Source organism: Ciconia boyciana, chromosome 8 (genome assembly GCF_034638445.1).
Source record: "Ciconia boyciana chromosome 8, ASM3463844v1, whole genome shotgun sequence".
In the NCBI taxonomy this organism is placed as follows: domain Eukaryota; kingdom Metazoa; phylum Chordata; class Aves; order Ciconiiformes; family Ciconiidae; genus Ciconia; species Ciconia boyciana.
This window is the reverse complement of record NC_132941.1, coordinates 26848748-26876512: the sequence shown is the minus strand read 5'-3', so window position 1 is coordinate 26876512 and position 27765 is coordinate 26848748. Positions and strand designations below refer to the sequence as shown.

At 39.1% G+C, this 27765-nt stretch overlaps 1 protein-coding gene across 4 annotated transcripts in view; it reads left to right on the top strand.

Moving 5' to 3' along the window:
* The window catches only part of PCDH15 (protocadherin related 15), a 378762-nt gene that overhangs the window by 256938 nt on the left and 94059 nt on the right, over nt 1-27765 (top strand). For all 4 annotated transcript variants that reach the window (XM_072869959.1, XM_072869956.1, XM_072869957.1 and 1 more), the window contains exons 20-21: nt 12535-12651; nt 26096-26236. In XM_072869959.1, the coding sequence (XP_072726060.1) occupies nt 12535-12651; nt 26096-26236 (258 nt within the window). The remainder of the gene's footprint in view (nt 1-12534; nt 12652-26095; nt 26237-27765) is intronic.

Here is a 27765-nt window from a genome sequence, read left to right as displayed (position 1 = left end):
TGAGGACAGAGGCAGTGTACACCTTGTACAGGGCCAACATCAGCACACTCTTGTAAGCTGACAGAGGGAACTGATTTCTGTCCAGCAGCTCAGTGAGGGTTGTTTACAGGGCACTGAATCCATCCCTGGGTCTTGAATGCATGATGGCGTACATGACATGCATTATGTAGTGGTTTATGTAGCTGCTGTTTTAGGGCTTAGCTAAATAGATAACTCCTGATGAGCATGTTCACTGTTTCATTGGAGTAATTTATAATTTTTTGTTGACCAATTAAGATGTCTGCACAGGGAATTGAAGGGGTTCTAAAACTCACGATTTCTGCCAGATCACCTGCCAAATCAGAGCCTGTGTTCAGGGACACAGTGCTTCTGCGTGGGGATAAACATCCCTCTGCCATGGCTCTGGAGGAGTTGTTCCATTCACCCTGTCTTTTGCTCTGGCTCTGGGACCAGAAACTGGATGTGTCTGATTCTTCTTAGTAGTAAAAGTTCTTTTACTTTATTTAGAAGATGGTATTAGAGTAATTATTTTAATACAGTGTTTGTGACCCCAAACAGCAAATAAACCAAGTGCAGATACACAGTAGGCCCTAACATAACTTGTGCCAATTGCAGTCTTCAATAACACAAAATTGAACTAGAGAAAACCAGAAGCAAGCATTAAGGCAATAGTGGGTCCAAGCAGGGAATTCAAGTAACTGTTACGGATTCAGGTCCTATAATCCTCAAAGCGTTATTTGTATTACAGATGTCTCCAAGTCCTTTTGGGCTTGTGCTGCTCTGTTAATGTTCGTCATTTTTCACAGTCCAGCTCTTAACCAAAAGCATTGTAATTTTACTGTGTAATAGGATTCTGTTAACCAACTATGGACAACATCTGATGGTTTCATATATCATTAATGTGATATAAAACTGAATGAGCAGCAGTGCAGTATACCCATAATCACACTGATCTTTGTGGCTTGGGGGAGCGTAGATACGCACAGTGACTTTCTTTAGACTCTCGCTTTCAGCCTTTGGCATGACAAGTTACAAATAGTTTGTATTAACCTCCGTGAACTTAACCTGTTACCTGCATGTCAGTATTGAAATACATTATTGGCCACTGCTGCAGCCAAATGGCCTTTTACATTGTATGAGTGTCTTATGACTCTTTCTTCAAAGAAAGCCAAAGGTAAATTAATAAATTGTTGCATCCTCTCTAGTATTACTGAGGAGGAATAGTATAAGTGGCATTGATTTCTTGCCAGAAAGATGCAAACCACCCCAACCAGACTGAGATTTTTCTGCTTTCCACAGTTCTCGCATTCCTTTTGCTGCTTTCATTACTTTTCACCTTAACCTGAAAGTAGTAATGAGTCATCTTGTCTTGGGATGGCATGGGAGATTGCACAAATGTTCATCCAGAATAACTGATGATTGTAATCTGATCTGTAATCAAGAACACAAAACTTTTTATTTTATCTGGGTTTTTTATATATATATATAATTATACATGTTAGACATAGAAAATTTTATCAGTCTCGAAAACATAGTTTAAGGGATAAAAACAGCAACTTCAAGAAACAATTTGTGTGCTATTTTTCAGTGGTTTGCCACTGTCAAGGCATAATTTCTCTCACCATGAGAACGGCAGAGATTTGCATTCGCTCAGTGTCTGAGAGGGCTGAATTGTTTGCTAAGAGTGCCTGTAGTGCATATTGCAGTATGCACAAGCATCCCCTCACAATATAAATGTTCCCAAGTATTGGAAGAAGCAAAATCATTACTGTTCAAATGGTATGCTTATTATTAGGATTTAGCATTCAGAAACAATTACTATGGTAATAGAGCTTCTTAACAGAAACAGGACTAACCTTTTTCCAGTTTAGATTGCTGTTAAATGAGTAATGTGTTCCTAAATACATATTATAAGAATTTCTGTATCATGGGGCCTGTAAGGTACTTGCATATTTTATGCTGTGACCTCCTCTTATTACCTGCATTATTTTTTTATTACTTTATGTCTCTCTCTTGTTTGTTATAATTGCTCTTTCTCCCCCTTATGTGTTCTGAGATTGGTTTTCTTTTTAGCTTTTCAAGTAGAGTATGTAGTGGAATGAAGCCATTATCTCTGGCTGATGATTCAAAGTGATAGAGCAACAAGAATAAGTAAGAACAGATCTATATATTTCTAGCAATGCCATGTTACGAGACTGCCTACCAAGTATTTCATATAATTAATGCCTTAATCCATGCCTTAATCCAAGTGGACTGTTATAAACATTATACAATTAATTTCCAGATTTAGTAAAACTGACTTTACCCATGAACATCAATAAACATATTGCTATCATCAGAGAACACACAAACTGCAACAGTTAAACTAGTTTTTCAAGAGAGGTATACCACTGAGAAGTTGGGTCAACATATGCTTTAGATGATGCATTATATACATTGATTGGTACTCACTGTGGGGGTGAATTTATCTTTCATAATCACTATGCTAAGTCTTCCCTTCCTTGGGAACTTTGCATAAAAGAAACAAACCAACCATGCAAAAATGTGTATCAGCTAAATCTCTGCATGCTTATCTCTGCATGGTTGCTCTGAATGGTCCTTCATCAACATGAACATTCTTGCGGTCCTTCACATTGAAGTTGGAAGCCAATGGCATGATCTTGGTTGTAATGATGCCATAGCAGCGCAGAGCTCCAACCTGCTTAGACAAGAAAGCTCCCTTTATTTCTCTTACAACCAAAACCTTGAATCAGAACAAGGAGAAATATAATTTGTTTGCTTTTCTAAGGTGGGAAGGTTGGAAGAAGCTGCATGTTTGTGGATGAATCACCCTCTCAAACCAAACAATTGAAGCCAACAGTAAAGCAAAGAAAATGAAGGTGTGTTGGAGAAAGTATGCAGGAACTGAGCACTTGAGACAGTGGAGTACAATATTACAGCAGGACCCCCTCTTCTCACAGAGCACATTTAGTGTACTGCTGCAGAGTGCTGGGGAGTGAGTGGCTTTATTCTCTATAAAATGCTTAAATTATCACTAGGAGAGAATGGGAGAAGAGGGATCCACAGGTTGTCATTAGGGAGGGGGACACATTTTGGTTCAAACCCTGCTCCACCAGATGTTTAAATAGCCATGCATATGTGTAGCTGTCACTGCTTTCTCTTCCTGCAGGTATTTACTAGAAATTCACTCAAGTCTTATTTCTAATGAGCAGGTGAGCAGTAATACATCATTGCTTCATTATGGTGGGATTTCATAGTTGGAATGGTGGAATCATTTAGGTTGGAAAAGACCTTTAAGATCATAGAGTCCAACCGTTAACCTAACACTGCCAAGTCCACCACTAAACCATATTCATGTTATGGTGAGATTTAATTACAATAATAATGAAGATTTTCTGCCAGAAATTATACAGGTAATGAAGGATCCATGGAAGGTAAAATACATTAGTGAATCAGTTAAGGTCGAACAGTCATCAGTTTCTAATATTTCTAAAATAAAATTTAAGTTATGTTTTCTCAATAAATTTACATCCATGAAGCTAATCCTTCCTCTCTAACATGTAATGAAAACCATTTCCTGTTTAAAGAGTAACAGGGCAGTCCAGCACAACAGCAGCACATAACTTACACAAAGGTTAAAAAAATGAGCTGTATTGCCTCCAAAATGTAACTGCTTATTCATCTCTTTTCTAGTGGCATTAATGGAGTAACGGGCATGGTGTTGGACTATGGTGCCAGTAAACAGATTCCCAGCCCCCCCCAACCTCAACTTATCTGTTCAGTCATCTGTGGAGATGGAGAGGTTTCTGCCAAGTGATAACCTGCACTTGGCATTTCCTTTAAAGCTAAGCAGAGCTTCAGGAACCCATTACATAGTTGCATCAAAATGAAAGCACTTGCTCACTTAGGCCCAAAAAATGTTTTGTTAAAGGGCAGGATAAGGCCTTGTGGTAGAGGTCAAAGATCTGTGGCTCCTTGGGTGCTTGTTACAAAGGGTTCAATTCCCACTTTCCTGTTTTTTTCATGAACTGGTAGTTAACAGATGAAGAAATTGAAAATTATTGTGAGAGATTAGTGTGAGCAAGGCTGCTCCATGTGGAGGGATGAGCCAGGAGCCAAGGGTGACCCAATATGGGCAGTGCCCTCCCCGACTGGGCACAGTCCCTGTGGGGACAGAGCCAGCCAGGCAGACCAACAGGCTCCATCAACAACCCCAGATATGGCGAGGGCATGAACCCAGTCTGGGGTCTGTCCAGGGAGTCCAGCCAGGAGCAAAAGGGGATGGGGCCAGAAGCAGGGCTGGAGCCTGGTATCCTATGGCATTACTGGAGCAGGACTGAGGGCCCCGACTGGGCTGAAATGGGGTCCTGGGCTCAGGGGTGGGGTGTTGGGGGGGCCTAGGTGAGGCAGGTCTGGGCCGTTAAAGGCTACGGGTGCCCTTAGGGCCATGGTATCTTGTGGCCTTAAGGGTTATTTCATTCTGCTTATTTAGTAATAAAATATATTGGATTTTTTTTTTTTTTAAATAAGGCATTGAGTGACATCTTTTTGTGGTTAAAGAATGCACAAGAGGAATAATGATTTTCAAGTATAGTGATACCAAAACACCCCTTTCCTTTCTGTAGAAGAGAGTTTCACGGATATAGTAGAGAAATGTTAAATGTGCCCTTGGAAGTCCCCAAACAGCAGGGGATTATTAAACACTTGGAGGCAGCTCAGATGGGAAGCCACCAGCTCTGGTAATGTGCACAAAGACTTAAGTGGCAGATGTTCAAAACAAAATGACAGCAGAAAATTACAGATACATATCTGTAGCTGTAGAAAAAATTGGGAAGGATTGAAAATTTCAGTGTGAGACATATGCTTTGAAGTAAACCTTTTTACTTTCTCCCTTTGTGGGATTATGTTATGCACACTTAACACTAGTGGAAGGAGGGATCACTTTAAAAATACCCTTTTTTTTTTTCCCCCTATTTATTACACTTGTGATAAAAGCCAGCAGACTGCAAAAGGAGTTGTAAATGCCTAATACGCATTTATTAGGTCAGGTGCTGTTTAGTCACACTTTTTTTATAGCAAGGGAATGTTGATTTCCACTTAGATATAGTTGACTAGAAACCTTGGTATCAGCAGGTGTAATCAAAGAGCGCAGTCCTAAAGTGGTAGGAAAAACACATGGATGTGCTTACAAACTCGTTATGTATTTACAAACCAAGAAAATGTAATATTTAAGAAGCTAACACACTTAATGAGTGATTTTTTTTCAACAGGTCAGAAATAGGGGAGTAAAACATTTCCTCAGACTGTTAGAATCTTTATGGTACGATGCTTTCTGCTTAGCAGTTGAGGAGAGAGGCAAGAAGAAAAGGAAGCTTTGTGCAAAATTGCATTTGTAATGCAGGCTCCCGGGGTAGGCACCTCTACACATATACTCTGTCGATAATGGTGAAAAATCTTCTAAACAGTGTGATTCTCTTAGTGGTCTAGATAAATCAAAGAATCTGTGATTTTAGTGTTCTTTGACAGGAATTTGTCCCTCTGGAACTATTCAGCAGATTAATAATTATATTTTTCTATCACAGAATTACAGCTATTTTAATAAATAATACTTGATTATAATTAGGTCACATACTACACAAAACAGGAATTAAAAAATCAGACTGATTCTATAAGCTCAAAAAAATCCCAAACCTAGATGACTAAATGTAAAAAAAGTATAACCCTGTTTTCATAAGGAGGAAATTGGGAGAGGGTAAAACATGTTCATTTTTATGGGTGTTGGGGAGGAGGAGAGGCTTCACTCCCATTTGGTAGGGCTGCCCTCTAGTGCACTGCAGGCTAAAGGAAGCAATTTTTTCAGTGCAGTAACAGGGTTCCCTTTGTAGGATAAAAGGGCATTTGCACAAATTATTATGCCTGGGATAGATATGTATATATAAATATACGTATATACACGTAAATATATATATATATCAAATATATTGGAGTGTCATCCGGAGTTGCTTCTGTTTGCGTGGAGATAGCTGATGAAAAATTAAGTTTTTACTCTCTTTTTTCTCTTAGAAAACAAGATTTCTACCAAAACACATTTTAAAAAGAAATTTATTATTCTTTAGAAAGTCTTTAGGTTAGTGGTAATATTCAAATCAGGCAAGTCTGTCACTCATTGCAATGTTGCATTTTAATTGAAACATGGTAACAGTCATGACCTGCAGCTGTAGCTCACTGGAGTGAGAAGGGGCCATGTCCTGAGCTCATCACAACTGCCTTGCTCTCAGCAACCAGCAGAAAGGAGCTGTAATCCTGGTGTATCCAGCTCCTTCCTTTGGGCAGGATTTTCCAAAGGTCCTGGAACTGCCATAGCAACTCCTGGTGCAGTTGACCTTCCCAGGCTTTGCTGCTCAGGTTATGTTTTTGAAATGTGGGATTTTATTTTCATACATGCTTCTCGATCCTTTGGGAGGTGGATCTGCAGGATCCACTGTGAAGTCAGAGAGGAACGCAGGGACTGCTCCAGTTTGTGACAAAGACTGTCGTAAATCCTGGTGACTCCAGGATCCAGGAGCTGCCAAAGTGGCTGAGCTAGGGTAGCCTCTGCTCACTGCAAGTATGCGGATCTGTGCTCTCTGTGCTGCGCTGCACACACAGGACACCCTGAGCTATATGCACTTCAGATGAAGTTAAGGGGCAGTGACAGTGCAGGGAAGAAGAAGACATTTGAATCCAATTTGTGTGTTTCCCAGGTCAGTGAATGAGGAGGCAGAGGAGATTATTTCACCTAGATGTTAACTTAGTGGAGTACAAGCATTAAAGGTCTCTTGGTGTCCCCATAAATCAAAAATATATTAATGTCTCTGAAGTCCAATGAAGTTTACAAGTTAATTTTATGTTGAGAACGCTGTACTGCCGGTATTTTTCTTCTATTCTAGTTGTGTGTTGCCCTCCCATGTTGGCAGTCACCACCTGTCTAGGAGCACCTAGTTTAGTATTAGTACATTACAGCTAGTGGCTGTCTTAATGATTTTTAAATTACATATTGATTTACTCCTTAATGCCTTTCCTCCCCCATGCTTTGTTTCTCCTCATTGGCATTCCTAGATTACTATCTTAGTTCACCAACATTTTTTTTTCAGCATTTTCATAATCTTTGCAGACAGGTCAGTATTTGTTTCCTACAAACCTTTTGCTCAATAACAACCCTTTAAATCTTGTGAATGAGATGTGTCTTGTTCAGAGGGTAAGGAAGCTGGTCAGGAAGTAGGATCATTCACATGCTAAGGGTGACGTCTGAGTTAACAAATGAGGTGGCATCAAGAAATCTCTTAATATGTCTTCCTTTGCTTTGGAAGGTCCTAATGTGGATTCTCAAGGACAGTAATATTTGAGCATCTCTCCCTTATTGTGCTTTCTTCATGCTGGATTCTTAATCTTTGCACAAGGGAAAGATGTAAGAATGTGTCCTGTTCTGCTTTTATGTGCTGCCCAGTGTGAGCAATGTGAAACAAAACCAAACAAAAAGTGGTAGATAAAGAGCATCTATTGCTAGGGAGAAAGCTTTGGGGTTTTTATGCTTTGACTTTCACTGTTTTGTAAACAAAGATGTATGAAAACATAATAAATCTGCAGCTAGGTGAGCAGTGACACAAAGGCTGTTTTGTATTTATATATAAATATGAGGCTGCTATTACCTTACTGTCAAAATACACAGCCCAGGTATTTTAAAGTGAGATATATAGAGAATTCATTACCTATACTTTCCATTTACATATTTTTGTCTGTGTCTGATAGTTGATAGCAACCTGGATGTATGTGACTGAAGCAATGAACTGTGAACAGTTGTAAGATGCTGCAGTTTGGCCACAAGAGCATGCGTAGGATTATGCCCCAGATTTTAAAGGTGATTACACTACTTCTTACTACCACTTTGTGGAAGGTTAGTACCCTATTCCTAACCTGTGGTTAAGGATTGCACTCATATGCTGCATCCATTTCTATGCAAAGTCAGGTTTAGTGGTGTTTTAAGCAGAAGCTATCAGGTATGGAGTAATCTTCTATTATTTAGCTGTGCAAAAACATGTCTATGTCTTTGGTCTCCAGTAATGACAGAAGCCCAGTACTTTCTCTAAATGTTATCTTTTTTCCCAAAGTCCCTCTGTGATGAAAACCTGAAAACTCTATCTCTGTATCTGTCAGGGAATGCTGAACACTACTCACTGTTAAGTCTACTTCAGTGAAGAAAATTCGATTGGGGACCTTGACTACAGGGGCACAGGTTTTGGGGGTGGGATGGGGCGGATCATGCCCATGACATCTTGAGCTATTCACAGAAAATACAGAGCTTGCTTTCTTTCTGTGCTCTAACAAAATCAGATTTAGACTGTATTCCATCCTTGGTGGTGCTTTTTGATGGAAAATCAATAGTTTCTTTTGGTGACCTTTTGGTACCTTTAAGTGCCCGTAATATGTAAAAAGAAATTATACCAGTTGAAGGAGATGATAATATATGAATTTCTCCAACATGTTGTCACGGAGGTACACTAAAACTAATTCAAATGAGGGACAAGCTCAAACAATTTTATTTCACAAAACAGCCCAAACCACAACAGAAACCAATGAGAAACAGGGGTAAACCAAAATCAATCAACACTCTGATAACATTAACACGTTAACAGGTTCGAGGTGTCAGTCTGGGTATTGTTACTACACAGCAATACACACAAGAACGAGGATCCAAAGCGTGCACACACGCTCACTCACAAAGGGGGAAACTCTCTCTCTCGTGGGTACCCAGAATATATAATTGCTCATGCTGGGGTGGGGGGGAGCGAGGGCTCACGCAAGGATATATCCAGAAGAAAAATCACTCACCAAAGGAGGTGAGGGCACTCAATCCCAGTAAGTTTCCTCAGGTGGCGTCCCAACCCGAGGGGAGAGGTCCCGAACACACGGCACCGCTGCTCCGAGAAGACCACACTCGAAGGGGGTCTCCGGTGGAGCCCCATTTATACCTTGGGTTGGATCTGAGCTGTGGTCATAATTGTCCATGATCCAGAAGCTTCTCCAAGCCACGGTGCCTCACTGGCTGTGTGGACCCTGTCTGGTGACCAAGGGGTCCCGCCTCTCCTGCTGCCCCTGCCGAGGTGGGTACGTGCCGGGGGGCACGGCAGAGCACAAAAGGCGCGAAAATGAGGTACGAAAAGCTGGTGATCGCTATGCCAAAAGCCCCGATCTTTGTGTACCTGTCACACACGTGTGTCTTAACAAAATGTCTACTTACTTCATCGAAAATTGCCCAGAAGAGTCGTTTCTTCCTGCTGCCTCTGAACCAAGGCTTTTACTAGAATAAAGACGGCATTACAACCAAAAAAAAAGCCCATTTCCATGCCATCTGCCTGTTTTGCATGTTAAACCTTCGGCCTGCAAAAATCCCTGTTCTGCTTCTAACAGTTATTTATCATAGACATTTGTGATGAGTACGTGAGACTTGATCACCTGTCTGTAATGATAGTTGTGCTCTCTGAAGTGCACTTACTACAGCTGCATAATGAGAAGACCTGTGGTGATTCTTATGGGGAACTTTTATTTTGTTTAAAAGTGGAAACATTTAAGCTTGAACTCTGCTATTAAAAATTAGTGGCTGCTTTAGGATTCAGGAAGAGATGAGCTGGGAAGAAAAGTACGTGGAGCTGTTCTGTCTAGTTATGACTGAAACATTTGGTGCCTATTCACTTGGCTCGGCTAAGGTTTATGAGGCACAATTGTGCATAAAGCTTGTCTTAGAGGAAAGATAAGTTGGAGAGGCAGAAGGCTTTCTGTGTCCTACTTTATGCTTTGCTTTGTATTCCTGTGTATTTTGTACTGATCCATGTATCTTGAAAAATAGGTGTGTTAAGTAGGATGACTTAGTCATTTTCTATAGAAGAGAATGTAGTGTATCATCTTTAAACAGGATTATGCTTTCCGATACCTTAAGTCACAGATTTTCAGGCACTAAGGTTACATAAAGGTATTCAAAAGATAACAAAAACATCACACAGCAATTCTTCCCATCCCCCAGAGAACAAACAACAGAGTGTGATCTCTTGCTGCTATGCCAAAGAAAAAAGACCAGGTATGGCTGTGGATTTGCAGGTGCACAGAGGGAGATTGATTCAAAATAAATGAATAAATACAGATAAAAGGATGGGTTATTTCAGAAACTTCACCTGCTTCATGGAGGTGAGCCTAAGCATCTAGATTATGGGAAGCAGAAGCTGAAAAAAAAAAAAAACCAAAAAAACAGTTATTATAAGCATAGTATTGGGTCATTACCCCAGATGGAGACTTCATATGGAAGGACAGAAGGTGTCGTCTTTGTGTGTATGCAGTTTTTAAAATATTGTGTATCCCACTGGAAAACTTTCAGGGTCTACAAACCAAAACAGTTCCAAACACACTGATTTACACAGTTGTAAGACCTATGCATGTAGTGTTGTATCACATTTCTCCTATCATACTGGAGATTATTTTTAATATTCTATGACTAGGATTTCTGTATTCATAGCTACATTGTGTCTGCTTCAAATAAAGTAATTCCCCGTCTTTTCTTTGGGGTACAGTGGATGTGAATGGAGTCTTACAGTGTGAGATTGCTGTTGTGATGTTGGTTTCTTTGCCACAGCAGTATATTGCTCTGGAGTGGAGTTTCTGGGAGCAACATGGAACAAAGGATAGCTTATTTTATAAACACGATGTCACTTTGAAGAGTCATGAGAAACAAGATTATGTAAAATACTCCTGGGTATTAAATTCTCAGATGAAGTAAATTATTTCCTTGCAAACAGGTCAAGTAATTGAAATTATGAGATTCAATGCCTGTAATTCTATGCAAAAATGCTGTTCTGTTTGAATTTGGATGTTTTTCCAAAATGTTTTCATCTGAATGCTCTCCTAGTTTGAATTACCTAGTACTTGCTTTCTGATGATCCAGTTGTCTCTCTGAAAATCTAAAAATCGGAGAAAAAGCATTTCCAGTGCCTTGAAGGCTTGGATTGCAGACCTTTGAGCAGAACAAAATGTATTAATTATTCAGGCATTTACTACGTGGACTTGTAATGATCTTTTTTTATATAGATGTTTATTATACTGTCATTTCCTCTGATGAGGTATGGATGAATGTTTTAAATGATTGTGTAATACAGCATGCTAGCCAGTATCAGCATATTGCATTTGCAGCATGAAGAGCTGTGACAACAGGTAGAGGCATCATTGTATAAACTTTGAGTAGCTGTGTTTGTGTGGATTACTAAGAGATGGGAGGCACCTGTATTCCCCCAGAGCTCAGGCACACATTCTGCTTTAAGGGGGGAAAAAAGTCTGCTCTTCATTTGTGGATCAGGAAAGTCACTCTTGTGTGCTGAAGGCAGGGGGCTTGGACTAGATGACCTGTAAAGGTCCCTTCCAATCCAAAGCATTCTATGATTCTATGATTCTTATTTGTTCTGAAAAAAACCCAGAAAATTTAATCTATGTTATCCATATACACAAAACAATGGAAATAGTACTATGCAAAAATGAATAAATTTGTTCTCAATAGAATTCAAGCTAGGGAGGTGGCTCTACAGAAAAATGGACTTCAGTTTTCTTTGTAGAATAAAGATTGTGATTTAGAGATGTCTGTTTATTTTTTTAAAGGAACTTACAAATAAATTTTCTGGACTGTCTGTGAGAGAATTTTGACAAAAAATTATTTTCTGACAACTTGTGACAGTCAGAATGAATACCTTTTTAATAACCTGTGATGCTGGTTGAGTTTCTAAATGTTTGCGGCTCCTGATGCGTGGGGCACCATGTCACTCAGAGCCACGTGCATCTGACTGCTGAATCTACCTTAGTGCCACCTTGCACAATCCCACACAGCATGGTGTTTCTTTCACCAAGGAGATACCCATGAATGTATATATACACATATATAGCTGTGCACACATATATAGGTGTGCAAGTATACTTATGTGCATACACATACTACTGCGTCAATGAAATTGGGCTTAACTCAAGCCTTTGAAGCTTCTTTTTGACAACGTGCACATCAGTCTGAAGAACACCATCTTTAGTTCTCATGAGGTGTTGATACTAATCTGACATTATATTTTCCGTCCATTTATTGCATATTAGAGGTAACAAACACTGTCAAGCAACAGCAGCTCATTCATTTTAGAAAATTAGCAAAGCCATGTTGTGGCCCACTGCTTGAGAAGCAGATGTCATGGTAATCTCTGCTTTGTTTACTTGTGAGACTGTGTGTTTTTCTGCAGAATTTCCTTCTGTTGATCTAACTCACATGAATTTTTTTTTTTTTTAAACTTTGACACCTTCCCCTTGTGTGCTAGTTTTGTGCAATGGTAGTGGAATTGAGAGCCGAGAGAGACTGTGAATGGCAAATAAGCTTCCTAATGAGGAAACAGTGATTGGGTAGAGTTTGAAAAAAAAATGATTGTGAATGCGTCTATAATTTTGTTTGAACTTCAGAACTAAACTCTTAATTATGTTTTGCAGGATATGAATGATTACTCTCCAGTATTTAGCAAAAAGCTCTACAGGGGAATGGTTGCTCCTGATGCAGTCAAGGGCACCGTTATCACTACAGTTTCAGCTGAGGATCAAGATCCTCCGGTAAGCAAAAAGGTTCTATTAATGCTCTGCACCCAAGAAGGAAAAATCTTTAACCCTCATAACTGGCCTTATTCTCTCAACAATAAAGGTGATTATTATGAGTTTCACAGAGTGGTAACTCATACATTTTTTTATGTCAGCCTGTCCTTTGTTGTTCTGGACAGAGGCTGCCTTTACAATGATTGTTCCTGAAGCTGGCAAATCAGTGATACAGCTCCTTTCTGTCAGGAATATTTTTTGAAAGCTCTTTATCCAACTTCACGTTGTAGATTAATAAGAGGAATAGGCAGGAAGGGAAGCCGTGCCTGTCTTTGGTACAGTTCTGCAGCTTAAAGAGGAAACAAAGCACAACTTTGTAAGATTGTCGCTTTCTTCATTTTGCAGTCATTGTGCATTTCCAGTGTGAGACATCACGGGGTCACGTGGAACTGTACAGCTCACCAACCAGACCTATTGGATGTGCAGTATTTGAACCAAGTGCACCTGTTTGGGGGATAAAGTTATTTCTGCCACTGGCTTTTATTGCTGTTCCCTGGTGAAGCACTTGATTGACAGAACCGGGCACATATTTTTGACTTGTTAGCTATTCTGAAGGGTAATATCAATTTTTGTAATCAGAGGTTGATGAACATTGGTGACCAGATGATACACTGAGGACAGTAAAAGCCAAAGATGTTCTGCCAGCCAGGTTTAATTTTTAATTGTTAGTGTTGGGCATATTAAGGAGAATAATTATCAGGGAGAAGAGTTCAGAGAGAATGTGCCATGCACATTAAAAGCTGATGGCAGTGCTTTGACACAAATCAACTGTAGCTTAGCTAAATATGCTACATAGTAATTTATTTACCATCTAAGGACAGAAATGCTACAGCAGTGCTTCTGTAGGGACAGTCCTGCTATCCCCTTGTAAAAAGTCCTAACGCACAAAGGTAAGTAAATTCCCTGCAGGTGATACATATCAGTGGGGTAGTACTGAACTTGGAGGCATTTAAGGTAGTTTATAACAGCTGAAGATCTGGACTATTGTTTGTTTAAAGTATATGAAAGACAGTAGTATCATCAAGTAGGTAATGAATAGCAGTAGTTATCAATTAATAGTGCTACAGAATATATAAGGAATGCGGCAACAGAGGATGTAGATATTATTTGATCAGTAAACAAAAGAAATGGAGAGAGGTGTGCTTTAATGGCTAGTCTTGGACAATTTGAAGGGGAGTATAAGAGATGTTGGTGCCTGATTTGAGTGCTCTGCTTGCAGAATAGAGCCCAAGGTGTGTGTTAAGCTCCTTCCATAGAGCATAGGCACATTGGCATAGCGTCCCAACTAACCAACATGTTAGTCACAAATCTGCTGAATTAAAAGCAGAATAGTCATCGTGTATGCATTAGACTGATCAGCAGAGGCAAGTGGGAATTTCTAGTGTCTTGCTTTAGAGATGTTTTTAAAAATGCATAGCCTAGGACCCTTCTCTTCATGGCAGGCACCTACACTCTTCTTCAAAGACACATCTGGTTGTACTCATAGCTTTTAGCATGTAGCAGGAGAAAGATGATGTAGTAGTAGTACCTGCTCTCCTCTCTTTGCATCTTGTTATATTAACCTTGCTAAGAAAAGTCTTTCCATGAGGTGTTAAGAGGCCTAGGCTGCCTTCCCTCCACTGGCTGAAGGATTCCAATCTTTAGCTTTATTTTCATGTAAAATACCTTAACTACCAGGAAAGAGTCTGTCCAGAGTTCCTGAAAAACTTGAGGCATACCTGCAGGTGTGTGGAAGTCTTCCAAGCCAGGAAGTTGCTATAAAGGTAACAAGCTGCAGCACCTGTGAAGATCAGGGACATGCAGTGTTAACCAGACTTGTAACCGCATCACCTGGTCCTTTTCTGGACTTGAACCATTACACCTAAGCAAGGGGATATATCTCTAGTAGCGTTGTAGAAGTCTAAAATATAGAACTCCCTGCTATAGCCCTTCAGAGGGCTTCATAAGTGTTCATATTTTTGTGGCCTACCTACACTCTTGCTCCCACTGCCTTTTTGCTCTGTGGAAGTCTAATGCTTTTGTCTGATCTCCTTCCCTGTTCCCTGGGGCACACCAGGCCTACTTTCCACCATCATCTTAGTCACTGTATAAAACAGTGATTTGCAGGGGAAGGTAGGCTCAATTGCTCAGATCTCATAGTTATTTGCTGGAAAACAATTTTGAAATTGATTTTAAGACTATTTGATTCTACTCTGTGAATGAGTTTTACTGTCATGTTTCATGAATATCTTATTCTTCCATATGTTAGGCACAATACATGGCGATTACAGAATGGAAATTGACATCAAAGTGGGCAAAGTTTCTGGGTGGCATTAGAAGCCTGCAAGGGTTATGTTTCCACTATATATTGCACAAAGACAGTAGCTCATTCTGCTCACATTTCTTCCTGAATAAAACACTGTACTACTGGAATACTACCACCAAATTAGTAAACCTTGCCTTCATATAAATGGATCTGAATTGTATTCAGCATTTCAGGGAGTTCAGCAGATGCTGCTTAGCTGGAGAAGATTCTCTCTTGCTCTGCCTAGGAATGACTTGGGAACCATTTCTGTTCAAGAGCTCTCATCTCCAGCACTTAGCAGCAAATAATTCAAAAGGAAGCACTCTGCCCATATCACAAGTGGAGTTGCTTCAGAGTGATCTGCCAGCGGAGAGTGGGGAAAACTGGCTGTGCATGACTGTTGAAACTGTGTGATTTTTTGATTGCCACAGTAGAAATCTAAAATATTAAGTTCATTAGTCAAAGTTCTATGGACCTGTCTCTGCCCCTTGCCCCAGTACGTATGTGCTCCTACCAGGTTTATCATACTGACCTTTGAGAAGAGCCTGCAGAAAAGGATGTTAAGGATCAATGAAACTGGGCAAGAAGATTAATTTCTATTCCATGGAAATTTTGACATAAATGGGTTAGTGAGGATAGAAAAAAAAATTATTCACTGGTGCTAGAGAATCACTTTTTAACTTCATTTTTGTGCAGCTTTTAGTTAATAGTATCTGTTGCCCTACAACAAGATATTTTGGTCTCGATAAAGTATTTGCCCATTCTGATATAAGCTCCATTTTATAATCCCTGGGTTTAATGTGTCTCAGATATCACTGAGATATTGGAGAAAATAAAATAGTTCAGAAACTGATTAACGTATATTTATAACAATTCTTAGTCCTGTGGAATCAGCATTTCCTAAGCAAAGTTATTTCACTCTTTCATTTAAGAAAAACCAAGCCCTTCTGAACACTCTGCTTTTCTAACATTTCTGTCACTATCACTTTAACAGATAAGTGTAGAAATGGACGTGGGTAAGCTTGTGTGCTGTTTTGTACAGTGGGAAACAACAGCCATCTCTAGGTGGTATGAGAATGGCAGAATAAAAACCTAAAGTGCTTATGTCTCCCAGATTCCTTTCCTGTGATTTCCTCACGTATTTAAGTGGATTTCTTTTATATGGTTTTGAGTGTTTCATATTTGAAAGATGTGGGGATCGCTTCTACTTTTGTGGAGAAATTGATGCACGTGCATGAGAGAGAGATCAAAATCACTGACTGTAGGATCCTGTTTATTACCATTACAACAGGCATAAATGCATATGACAGTAATGTTAAGATAATGTTCTTTGAAATCAACTGTTGCATTTCTTTGATTTTTATGAAGACTTAAAAATGAAGCTACCCTTAGGCATTTAATGAATACAATAGCCATAAAAGTTAGTCAGTTATGGAGGAAAACTTATAAAATAGTTTTTGAAAGTTGGTATTTTATTTCAAACTAATGGCTGATAGTTTTTAGTTTTAAAATAAAAAAGAAGATAGAGAAAACTATCAGGCATAAATGGCTTTGTTTCTTTTTCTGACTGAGCCAGCCTGTTTAGATGTTTTGTGCTGCTGGCAAATCTGTATTTATTTGGAGCTGGCTTTGACATTAAGTGGTGTCACAAAGTATTTGATATGAATTCACCAGAAATTGTTTTAAAAAAACACACAACCTTTTCTCTGTTCAGCAAGAGTACCTTCCTCTAAACTTGCCTTAAGGGAAAGAATATTGTTAGTTATCATCATCATCAATATTTTAGTTGTTTGGTTTGGGTGTTTTAACTTGGTGGAATCTTATTTGCACAGTACTAATACATCTATTTTACCAGTTCAGGAAAAGAAATACATATCTATTAAGAAAATAATTGTGGCTTTAAAATATGCCTGATTATCAGGGCAGGTCTAATAAGAGCCTAACTAATTTGAAGTATCCAAACCTGAATTTTTCTGTTGTCATTTTACAAGTAATGTAGACTATTCCCCTGTCAACGTTAAACTCAGCCCAGAATAAAAGTCAAGCTAGATTTTTTTCATCATCTGCAATAAAAGCTTTTCAGGCGTAATCAGCTCTTCAGAGACTGCACACTGTCTTCAGCAAATCCCAACTTTGCTCTGCATTGTCAAATTAATATGGATAGTATGAGAATCCAAATTGAAATGCTCAGCACCTGCATGTGATTTCTCTGCAGATAAGCCAAATTTGAATTTTCCAAAAGCAGAAGAGCAGGTTTGGGATAGGAAGGAGGTGTTGAATGGTGTCAGTGGAGTTTGGCTCTCCATTTCACCCCATAGGCACCATCCTCAGCCCGTTCCTCCTTTGAGCTGCTGGACTGGGACTATTGTGGTGTTGCCCTGTTGTTCCTCCTAGTCCCTCAACAGCAAGGGTGACAGCAGCAGTGACGGGTATGTAAGTGGTAGAAAAACATTTCATACCACTGAAGTCAACCTTAATAAATCATCATCTGTAGCAAAGGATGCAGGTATTTTACCTACTGTGTTACTTTTTGACTGTGGAAGTGCTCATTCAGTGATGTTCCTGAGAAAAGATCATTTATCTGTGGCTTTTGACTTCTAAAGGACAAGACATAAATGTAAATGCAAGCATTAAATGGTCGGTGAGGGTGGCATGGGTACAAAAGGTAACATAGGTGAAAGGTGAGAGGTTGGAAGAGACTTGTGGCATAGAGTTTTCTGGTTTACAGTAGCAGTGTATTTCCTAAGTGATTTAGAAACTTATAGCATATAGATATGGAAGTGCCATGAGTGACTGATATGCTTCCGAAAACAGTCACAAGGAGTAAGAGTGAGCTTTTACTCTTAAATTAAGTACTGTTTAATTAATTTATTGAAGATGTACATTAAAGGTTATCTTGTTGTTTTTTCTTTAAAAAACTACCCCCATCAAATCTCCATGCAGTAAATTATTTGCAGCTAAAGGCCAGAAACAGGATTTGAAGGGCTGTCTTGAGCAAATGTCAGTTTAAGTTCTAACCAGTTTCACCTTTCCTTTTCGCCTTTTGAATTCACTTTTTTGCAGTGACTGAGAATATAAATTATGTTTCAGGAGTTACTTTTACATTTGTTGCAAATGCTCTACTTCAAAATACTGTTCTGGTAATTGAAATCTGGTAAACTTTGATTTACATCTGTTTCATGGAATATCGTAAATCAACATATTGTCCTTTGGTTTATTGGAACAATCCACAGTATATTTTCCTACAGTTTAAAAATAGTTACATGGTATCTGACTTTTCAAATGACTTAGTACCTCCTATAGTTGCTCACCCTGTCTTTCTGAGAAGAGCTTACATCTAATTCCAGGCACACTACATGTAAAGGGTAAGAAAATACTAAGCAGAAAGCAACAAAAACAGGCCAAGGGAGCCAGAGGGAATTATGGTAGTAGGCTAGAGCCATGGTTCTATGACTGCTAAGGAAAAGCTTGAGTACAGCTTCAATTCTTTCTAAATAACTGGTATACCTTAGTAAAATAAAAATGTTCAATTTTACAAACATTGCAGTTGAAATTGTTGAGAGAGTTGAGCACAGTTTCTCTTTGGCATTTGAATAATCCCTTTAAGGTATAAGTACTCATGTATTCAAAATATTTTGTTGTGTAGAGATCTGAAAGAAGAGAGGGAAGTAGCTTTTAGACCAGTTGAGAAAAGTTGTACTGTTTGCGTGGGGGGTAACTGTGAAGAAGCAGATGGGTGAGGCATCAAAGCCACTGTGCAAACTGAGCTAAAAGGGTGGTAACACTGTGTTAGGGGGCTGCACTGTGTAAGTGGGAAACAGCAGAGACAGTTGTGCATCGAGGGTTTCCCTCACATATCATCTTGAGTTTTCTTTCCAGAAGCATTGTTCAGCTGGAACTGAAGGACTTTGTCTATTTATCTGGGGTTTCTTAGTATCCAGGAGTGGATTAGTTTAGGCTGTTGGACATCATGGTCAAGCATCATGTTCAGGGCAAGTCTGGAGCCTTGCACAGTGAAGCTGTGCCTCCAAAACATGCTTGGACTTCCCGAGCACAGGTGTGCAGAGTCACTCAGACAGGCTTTGCTGTATTTATGTTGCCAAAGTTGCTTCAGTGAGTCCCAAGTGGGTTTGACTTGCTGTATACACAGTGTAAATGGGTGTCTGAGTAATCCCAGACAGAAATATGATACAACTAAGTGAGAAACCCAGTTTTTTTCCCTCTACTAAACTCCTTGCTTTGTTTCCTGGAAGAACTCCATTGACCCTGTTTGAGTTTAGTTTCTCCACCGACTCTTTTGTGTTGAAGACAGTGATCTGACCAAAAGACAAAGTCAAAAATGGTGAAAAGTGCACACAGATGTCCTGTGTGAGGTGCATAACTTTGCAAGAGTTTTGTGTGGCTGGGAAACCATAGAAACACTGCATCTCTGCTGGAGGTGCCAAAGAAGTGCTTCTAGCAACTAAGGTAGATGTGATAATATCCTATAGAACAAAATGTATTTTTAAGTGCTGCTTTGGTTTAGCTAACACAAATGTTATGCAGCTTTGGTTTCTCTCAGAGGTATTTTCAAGTCTTTACAGGGAGAGATACCTGGAATCCTCAAAGCCTGGACAAAGTTAGTGTCTGACTCTCTCACCGACGCTTCTGAGTTTTATTAGCACAGTCTTTAGTATCCCCAGCCAGCATCTATTGCCATCTGTTCTTTGGGCAAATAGATGATCCTTTGTAGCTGAAGAAATCTGAAACCTGTATCAGGGTTGCTACAGGTGCATAAATCCCTCAATTTGACGTCAATCAGATGCTGAGAGTCCTCAGGACTGTTCATAATGTTTCCCCTCTCGGTGCTCAGTTTGAGGGGTTAGCGCTCAAAGAATGACAAGTGGCCTGCCTAAAAGCAGAGCTGCTTAAAATGCTTCAGGAGTGGCAAGTGAACACATGTGGAACCAGTGTCTAGATACTGCTTGGGCCATCTGGGTGAGTCACCACTTCTGCACTCAGCAGCTGTACAGAGGCACAGCTGAAGTTGTTTTTAAACTACCTCCCTTATGCTGCTTTTCCATTCTCTGTTGTGGGTTTTGGTTTAACTTAAACTAAAAATAAATGCTAACCTGTATTGTACATGGCCACAAAAAAAAAAGGCCTGGTATCTTTGTTTCCTACACAAGCTAATGTGTAGCCTGAATTAAAATGATAGGGACAGTCACTTCCAGGAGCAAGAGAAAGAAAAGTAAGGGGACTCTTGTGGCTCTGTGGAATGATCAAACCAAATGCACAGCAGAGCAATGGTTTGCTTTGAAACTTTAGAGGTCAAACTTGATCAGTCTCAAGGCTGGGAAGCTTTTGGTGATGAGGAAGAGCTTTAAACGTGGTTTATTTCCTGTTATATACCAAAGTTTACAAATCTGTATTTTAAATGATACAATTGCATGTGGAGGGATTTGAATTGAGGTTGCTTTTTTGCTTGGCAAAGGGGCTACCTGTGATTATGTTCAGCAGGTCTGAACAGATGGCTGTACACATACCTAAGTTATTCAAGGACACCTGAGATCATCCTTGGAGAGCAGAAATAGGGTTTTCTTCATTGTGAACAGTTTATGCTTTATTGAAGTGGCATGGCGATGAAAGATGCCAAATGATTATGACTATGTTCTCAAAGTTCTTAACCCTGCAAATATTTTGAAAGGAGAGCAACCAGAGCTATTTGATAGATGCTTCATTTGCTTGCTTTGTTTATCAGAAGGTGAATATTCCCAGGATTGATATAACTTGAGATGTTTGCTTTTCCTGTATATGCCTTTTTTTGTATGGTTTATCAATGTAAAAACTGGAATATTTCTTCTGTGGGCAATTCCCCTGCCTATTCTGATTTTGTTGATTTGAAATGTCAATAGAAACAGATGCAAGACACTAATTTTTACAAGCAGCCAGCTTCCAGAGCTCCAGAACATCCAATTTAATGGTTTTTCCAATCTCATAACACCTTGTAAGGTTTTTGTTCAATGGAGCCCTTTTGTCAAATTGAGAGTAATTGTCCTTATTGTTTTACAGGCACCCACTAAAAATAAGATGCTAACAGATATTTAATTAAGAGATTTCACAGATATTTAATTGGAGATGAAAGCATTTTCAGGCAGTCCAGAGCTTGATCTTTTAAAAACTATTACTGTTGGATTTCATAGTGTCTGCTGGAGATTTGTATATGGGAAACATGCTGCAAATTCAATGAGTTCTTAAAGTAATTTTATCTCATGGCTTTAAAAGTTCATGTTCTTTTTGTGTTCAGCTTGCTATAATTAATAATTCAATATTTCAGACCCTCTTGTTGAGTTACATACTAAAGAGTAAAATCCTTCAAATTTTAAGAGTTTATGTAGATGAATTTAGGATGAATATACGTGAGTGCACCATTCACAACTCATAGCTGGTATAAGACCCACCAAAATCATTCGCCTACTCTGTGGTCTGCCCCATCTTTAATGATTTACTTTGAGCATGTTACAAAGAACATGAGCAGCCACCTGTAAATTTTGTTTTTAGCATCACTTTCCAATTTTTTTCATAGAATTAACTTTACAGAATTCAGATTTGCATTGAAATCTACAGATGGAGATAATTACTAAATTAAATAAATAAATAGTGTATTTAATAAATTAAACTCCTTACCAGTTTCACATTTTATCTATAATACCCTCAGAAGTTTTCTAACTTCAGTCAGAAAGTGGCATTGAGTATAAAGAGACTAGGTAAATAAGTCTGTATTCATTATGCCACTATTCCATACCAGTACTTAGGGGTAAAATCCACGTCATCTACCAGATGTGCAACGGGGATCTTCACGAGTAGACTGCAAATGAAAGTGTAATGCATTTTTTCCCGCTCTTTCCTGGGCCAGATCATTCTCGTTTTGTATGTCTGTTACCCATTTGGACAGTGGAAGTAATGATTCCTAGCTTCCTTTTGAATTGCTTGCAGAAATATACGTGAAAACATACAGAAGTTATCTTTGTGTTACTCTTCTCACCATTTTTCCTGGCTTTATCACGTTACAATTTCTCTGCAACCTATCTATGCCTGTTGAGGGTTATCTCGACAGTGCGCATGTGCACCCTCCATGACCTCTTTGCCCAGGGCCTCTTGTGTGCAGCCTGATCATCTAACGTCAATGTTGGGGACATTTTCATACCCCTCAGCTGTGTCACAAATGAATGTCATTTCCCCAGAGCAAATGGAAACTTAAGGAATTATGCAGCAATAAAAGAAATAATTGAAGCTGGATGAGCTTTAGATCTAAGTTTCATATTAGTGTTAAACTCTCAGGAAAACTTTAGTTTGAGAGGATGAACATGGTTCCTACCAAGTAAAATCCTTGCTCTATGCTTTATTTGAGAATATTATCTGCTATATTTGAGTTTTGCTGTAGACATAGGAATGCATCTAATTAATTTAGAACAGAGGCAAAAGATTATTAATATTTGAGATAATTAAAACTTGCTTCTAAATAGATTTCCCTGGGAAATCTCTCTGGAGATTTTTCTGATTACCTTGGTGCCAAAATGTAGTAAATAAAAAATAAATCCCTGTTTTGTTGTTTTCAGAAATGACAGGAGAAAAGTGTACTTGATAGTTATATCAGGAGCAATAACCTGATGAGATTTTTGTTTATTTAATAACAAATTACGTAGTGTGTGCAGGTTTAATGATGATGATAGCTTTTAGTCTTCCAAGCAAATGTGCGGACCGCTACTCTGAAACCAAATAGAGTGGATAGCAGCAGGTAATTTCCTCTTAATTATAATGTTGAAGAAAAATGATTCAATCAGAGAATGCCAGGGGAAAGTTGTATAATCGTCTCTGTTATGCTATGATCTCTGAAATTTCTCATGTTTTCAAGGATTTGCACTCTTAAGTGTGTGTGGTCCCATAAAAATACTTTTAACATGATCTTTTATATATTACTTCACTAAACACCAAAACACATCTGGCAAACCCAGTTCTTGAATTGTAAAAGGTCCTGGCTTGCCAGCAGCACTGGAGCAGTGTAGTGGCTAATAAACCCTTCCTGGGCTGGATTTCCTTGGAAGGCTCAAAGAGGTAATGGCCTCATCACTGCTGTAGTTAAAATCATCCAGAGGAGAAGCTGTACAAGTCTCCCCAGAAACTCTGTGAATGTCTCGGTTGCATCTAGCCCTCTCTCCCTTCTCTTTACGTGCAAGGTGTTATGTGCACAGGTTTTTATGAAGGCTGAGGTGGCCTGGGTGCCTTGTCCTCTGTCCTACTCTTTTAGTATTAGACTTAAGTATTCTTGTTCTTTTAACAGCTGTAAAATTGATACCGCCAATTAAATTCTTTACAAGTTACCTATAATTTTTAATTCAAATAAATATTCTTCGCTGAAGGGTCACTTTTCTCACATTGAAGTATGGTTTATTCATTGAATAGTCCTACTACTCATCAGAAGTTAACGTGGCAAAATCTGATACCATGTTGTACAGCTCTGTAGCATGCATTAGCATGATGTAAAATACCTGTGCTAAATCCATTCCAGTGAAGTTTTTAGTTTAGACTATGTATTTTGACTGAGCATTTCGGTGCACTTTTGTTGTATCAACAAAATGTTGATATGATTTAGTGCGCTTAAACCACTTTTGCAGCTGTTTCTGTTGCTGTTTACGAAAGTAAATTTCATGTTTCCTTGTAGTTAGTAGCTAACATGGTGCATTGAATATATTCTCAATAACAACAGAGTTGCTTTATACCACATTATTGAATACAGATGAAAATTATCAATTAGCTATTAATGAAACTGTGGGCTCTGATATTTTGTCTGTTTAAATACAATGTAAAGGTCAAAACCAAATCTGAGGTTCTAGACTCAGAAGCATTAAGAAACTGAAATCATACCAACGATAGGACCCGAGTTTCTAAGTGCTTCTCTGAATCTAATCCTAAATATATTTAGCAAACAACCTAGTTTGAATTTTGTGAAATGTCTCAAGTATCTACATATCCAGGTAACACAGACTTTGGTGTGCTGAAAAATAGTTATTCAGACATCAGTGTGCAAAAAACCCCTTTCTTTGTTTTAAACCCCTTCTTCGATGCCCCTTTCTTTTTACAGCTCTTTAGTACGTAGTTTATATTCATACTAGCTTCACTGCTTTAGTAACCTGCTGCTACGTCACCTTTTAGTCTTTGAAAACAGTGGATTACTATCAATACTAGTGAAGGGGCACTCACTGAGAATGGAAGTAACCTGTTAAATTTTAATGTCTCCCAGACATCCTCTGTAACCAGTCAATGGTATAATTCATCTCATCCGAAAGAGGTTGGGTGATTCCTGCCAGAAGTGTCTGCTACTTTTAAAGTTAGATGGGTGCCAGGAACCATCCCACCGCTACCGGGGAAGCTCCTCCAGGCGCACGAGGGAAAGCAGCTGTTGCAGCAGGGCCTGGGGTGCTACCAGGGAGTGGTGGGACTGTGGAGATCCCAGGGACAAGCATTGCCACCCATTTTGCTTTTTGAGAGTTGATAGATCACACAGGTCAGTGCAAGCTGCCAGGGCCCTCCCATCTCTGTGATGTGGGAGCAGCTGCCTCTTAGGCTGTGCTTATAGGCATGGTGTTACTTCATGTCCTCTGAAGGTCCCTGGAGGGTGACTGCTGGGATGGGATCATTGGAATATAATGAATACTTTAAGAAACTTCATTCTTCATAATAAATGTTATTTATTTTGGCAGTTAGTGTTAAAACAGTTAAATCAGGTAAATAGCCTTCTTTTAGAAAATGCTGAGTTACTGATCTGAAAAATTCATCTATTATACCCTCTGGCAATGCCTTTTCTGATTCCCCTTTTAATTTGGTATTTTTGGGTGCATATGCATGCAGACAGTTTGTGACACATGCATGGGCTGCCTCTGTTCATTCCTTGTCATGGAAACAGGGTTTGAACAGTGGGAGGGTTCATTACAGGGCTACTTAAAATCCCTTTGCAAAACTGCATTTTCCATTACCACTGATATGACAAATGTATTCTCCTTTTTGTTTTCTGACGTTGCGCTTAGAGCCAGCTCTGATATCTAATAGTAAGTGGTACTGCTAATGTGCAGTGTCCTGCTGAGAGGCAGAAGCCCTCTGTTACAGGTGAGGAGGGCCACAGGTGTCCCGTCACTTCACACAAGCACTTGTGACCATCTCAGCCCTGCAGAGCGGGACAGGCTCACCTCTTCAATGAGGAAGGCATGGATGTGAGCTTTTAGATGGTTGTGCCAAAAATTTCTAGACCTGTACAGTTCAGCCACAGAAAGAGCATGTGTTGGAATATGTTTGGAAGTGCTGCAGGCCCTATAATCTCTGTGTCTTACTACTTAGAGATGAGGATTTTGAAATGTATTAGTTCTTAATCACTCAGCTTTGGTGAAAAGTAAAACCTTCAGATGCTACTGTTTGATTTGTATGTAAAAAAGTCTATTTAGGCCGCATGGTGGGTTTGCCCAGGCAACCCGGTGCTTTTTTCATTTCGTTTCCTCTAAAAGCAAAGCATGTGAATGTCACATAGGCCGGACTGTCCTGTATGCAGAACTATAGTCTGACTTTTCAGAAAATAATATAACACACATCTTCCCATCTTCAGCAACAAGACACTGTAACTTTCAGGACAAGCTGAATAAGTGTTGGATTTTTTAGAGTATTTAGAAGTTTATTGAACTTTAAAGGAGTTTTTATAATACATTCAAATATTCTTGAAAGGTGTATTAACCAACTTTAAGCCATGCCCATCTTTATTATTTAAAAATTTCAGTAGTTATAAAACAGACCACTGCTTCTGTCTGTATTTAAGTAGATGGGTTTTTCAGCTCTCTTCTTTCCAAACCTCTGGTCATTTTTCTTACTGGACCTCTCCAATGTCACTGTAAGGTATTTTGGGGGATTTGGTATTTGGAATAAGGTATTTTGGAGGCGGGGGGGGATGCTTAGTAACAAACCCCGTTCTGAGGAAGGCAAACTGCAAGTTTTGTTTGTGAGGGTCTGTTTACCAATGCTGTATTTTAATCCTTTTCTAACTTCATGAGATCTGTAAAAATACAAAAATATGCGAGTTGCTTTGGTTTTGCCTTACAGGGCACACCAGCAAGTCGAGTCCGATACAAAGTAGATGTTGTCCAGTTTCCTTACAGTGCCAGCATTTTTGACGTGGATGAAAACTCAGGTCGTGTAGTAACTCGAGTCAACCTAAATGAAGAGCCAAGTACAGTGTTTAAGGTATGAACTCATATAGCTGTATATTGTCAGTAAATGTTGCCTGCATTTGATGGAATTCCTTTTACCTTCGTGTTTCTCTGTGTTGCTTTATATTGCATAGAAAGATGTGAAATTTTTTTGTTTGTTTCTTTGCTTCCTTAATTGCTTCCTGGTACATGTTTTGTGCCTCTTTGATTTCAGAAATGTCTTGAATGGATGTGATTGCTACCGTTAGGAGGGCAGAAGAAACAGGGAGGCAGCTGAAGGAAATCTCAGTTTTTGAAAGTTACCTTTCTGATCTCTTTGTTTTCAGCAGGGCTGTCAGCATAGCAGTTTTGTGAGAACGTTGTAAGAATAGCGAGATATATTGTAAAGAAAGTTACTACGCAGTTGGATAGTTTGGGACTTGTAAAAACATTGGCTTTAAGGAGACTTAAATTACTCTTGTGTTGCTATTGTTCCTGAAAAGTCTCAAGTGTAGTTAGTGTGGAGTAAGTTGTGATTTTAATCAAAATCATTGGGACAGATCTTCCCTCTTAAATCCATGAGTGGAGGGGGTAGTTAAAAATGAAAATTAAAGTGTGTCAGTAAGAAAAAAAAAAAAAAAGTATTTATAATAGGTGGGGGTTTATATGTAATTTCCCTACTTGGAAACTGCCCACCTTCTGTATGGTCATTAAGGTGTGTTTTGTTTCTTCTTCCAGTTATTTATTTTTGAAATTAGGATTAAAGAGAGGTTTATTTGCCTACTTTTCCATTATAAGGAATAAAGCTGTCCACCGTTTTCCACTTCTGAGTGTCCCGTCAAGCACTACTGTGAGCTTGAATAGCACTGAAATGCTGTCACTGTTTTAGGAACTTAGGAGAGTGCTAATTTGAGTTCTCTTCAGTTTTTGACTAACGTAGTAAAACTCAAAGGGGAAGAGAATTATCTCTTGGTTAACATCACCAGAGTGTAGCTTTTCTGTTGTTCCACTTTTTATTTTTCCTTCTTATTAACTGTTCTGTGTGGCTTTTTTCTGAAGCTGTGATACATAACACACAGATGATGTGTACATGGACATGGAGCTACATTTCTGTATGAAGACTGCTCTATATTAGGGCAGACCAATGGTAAATGTAGCAGAGCATTACTTTTCAGAAAATATGGATGCTTAGGGAAGAAGCACAGAAAAGACTCCAGAAATCAGTGATGTGGAGACTTTGAGTTGGTATTTGCATCTAGACCATTGGGCCTGTATCTGCCACTGAATCTTCAGTGAATTTTTCCAGTCAATTTTTAACATGCTTATACTTTCTGCAATTACGATATCTTGCATTGGTTAGTTCCCTAATATATTGGCTGGAAAAAAATGCCTTATTTTGTTTTAAGCTGTCTTTTCACCGACCTATTCTGACAATAGCTTGGACTTGCGGAAATGAGTTGAAAACCCTTTGCTAGAATGAGGTGCTGACCTGCTCCATCTAGTGACCTCCTGAAATAAGGACAAATTTAGAGAGAGGGGAAACTGGAAAACTGTCCATTACTCCATCTTCAGTGGGCTGGTCTC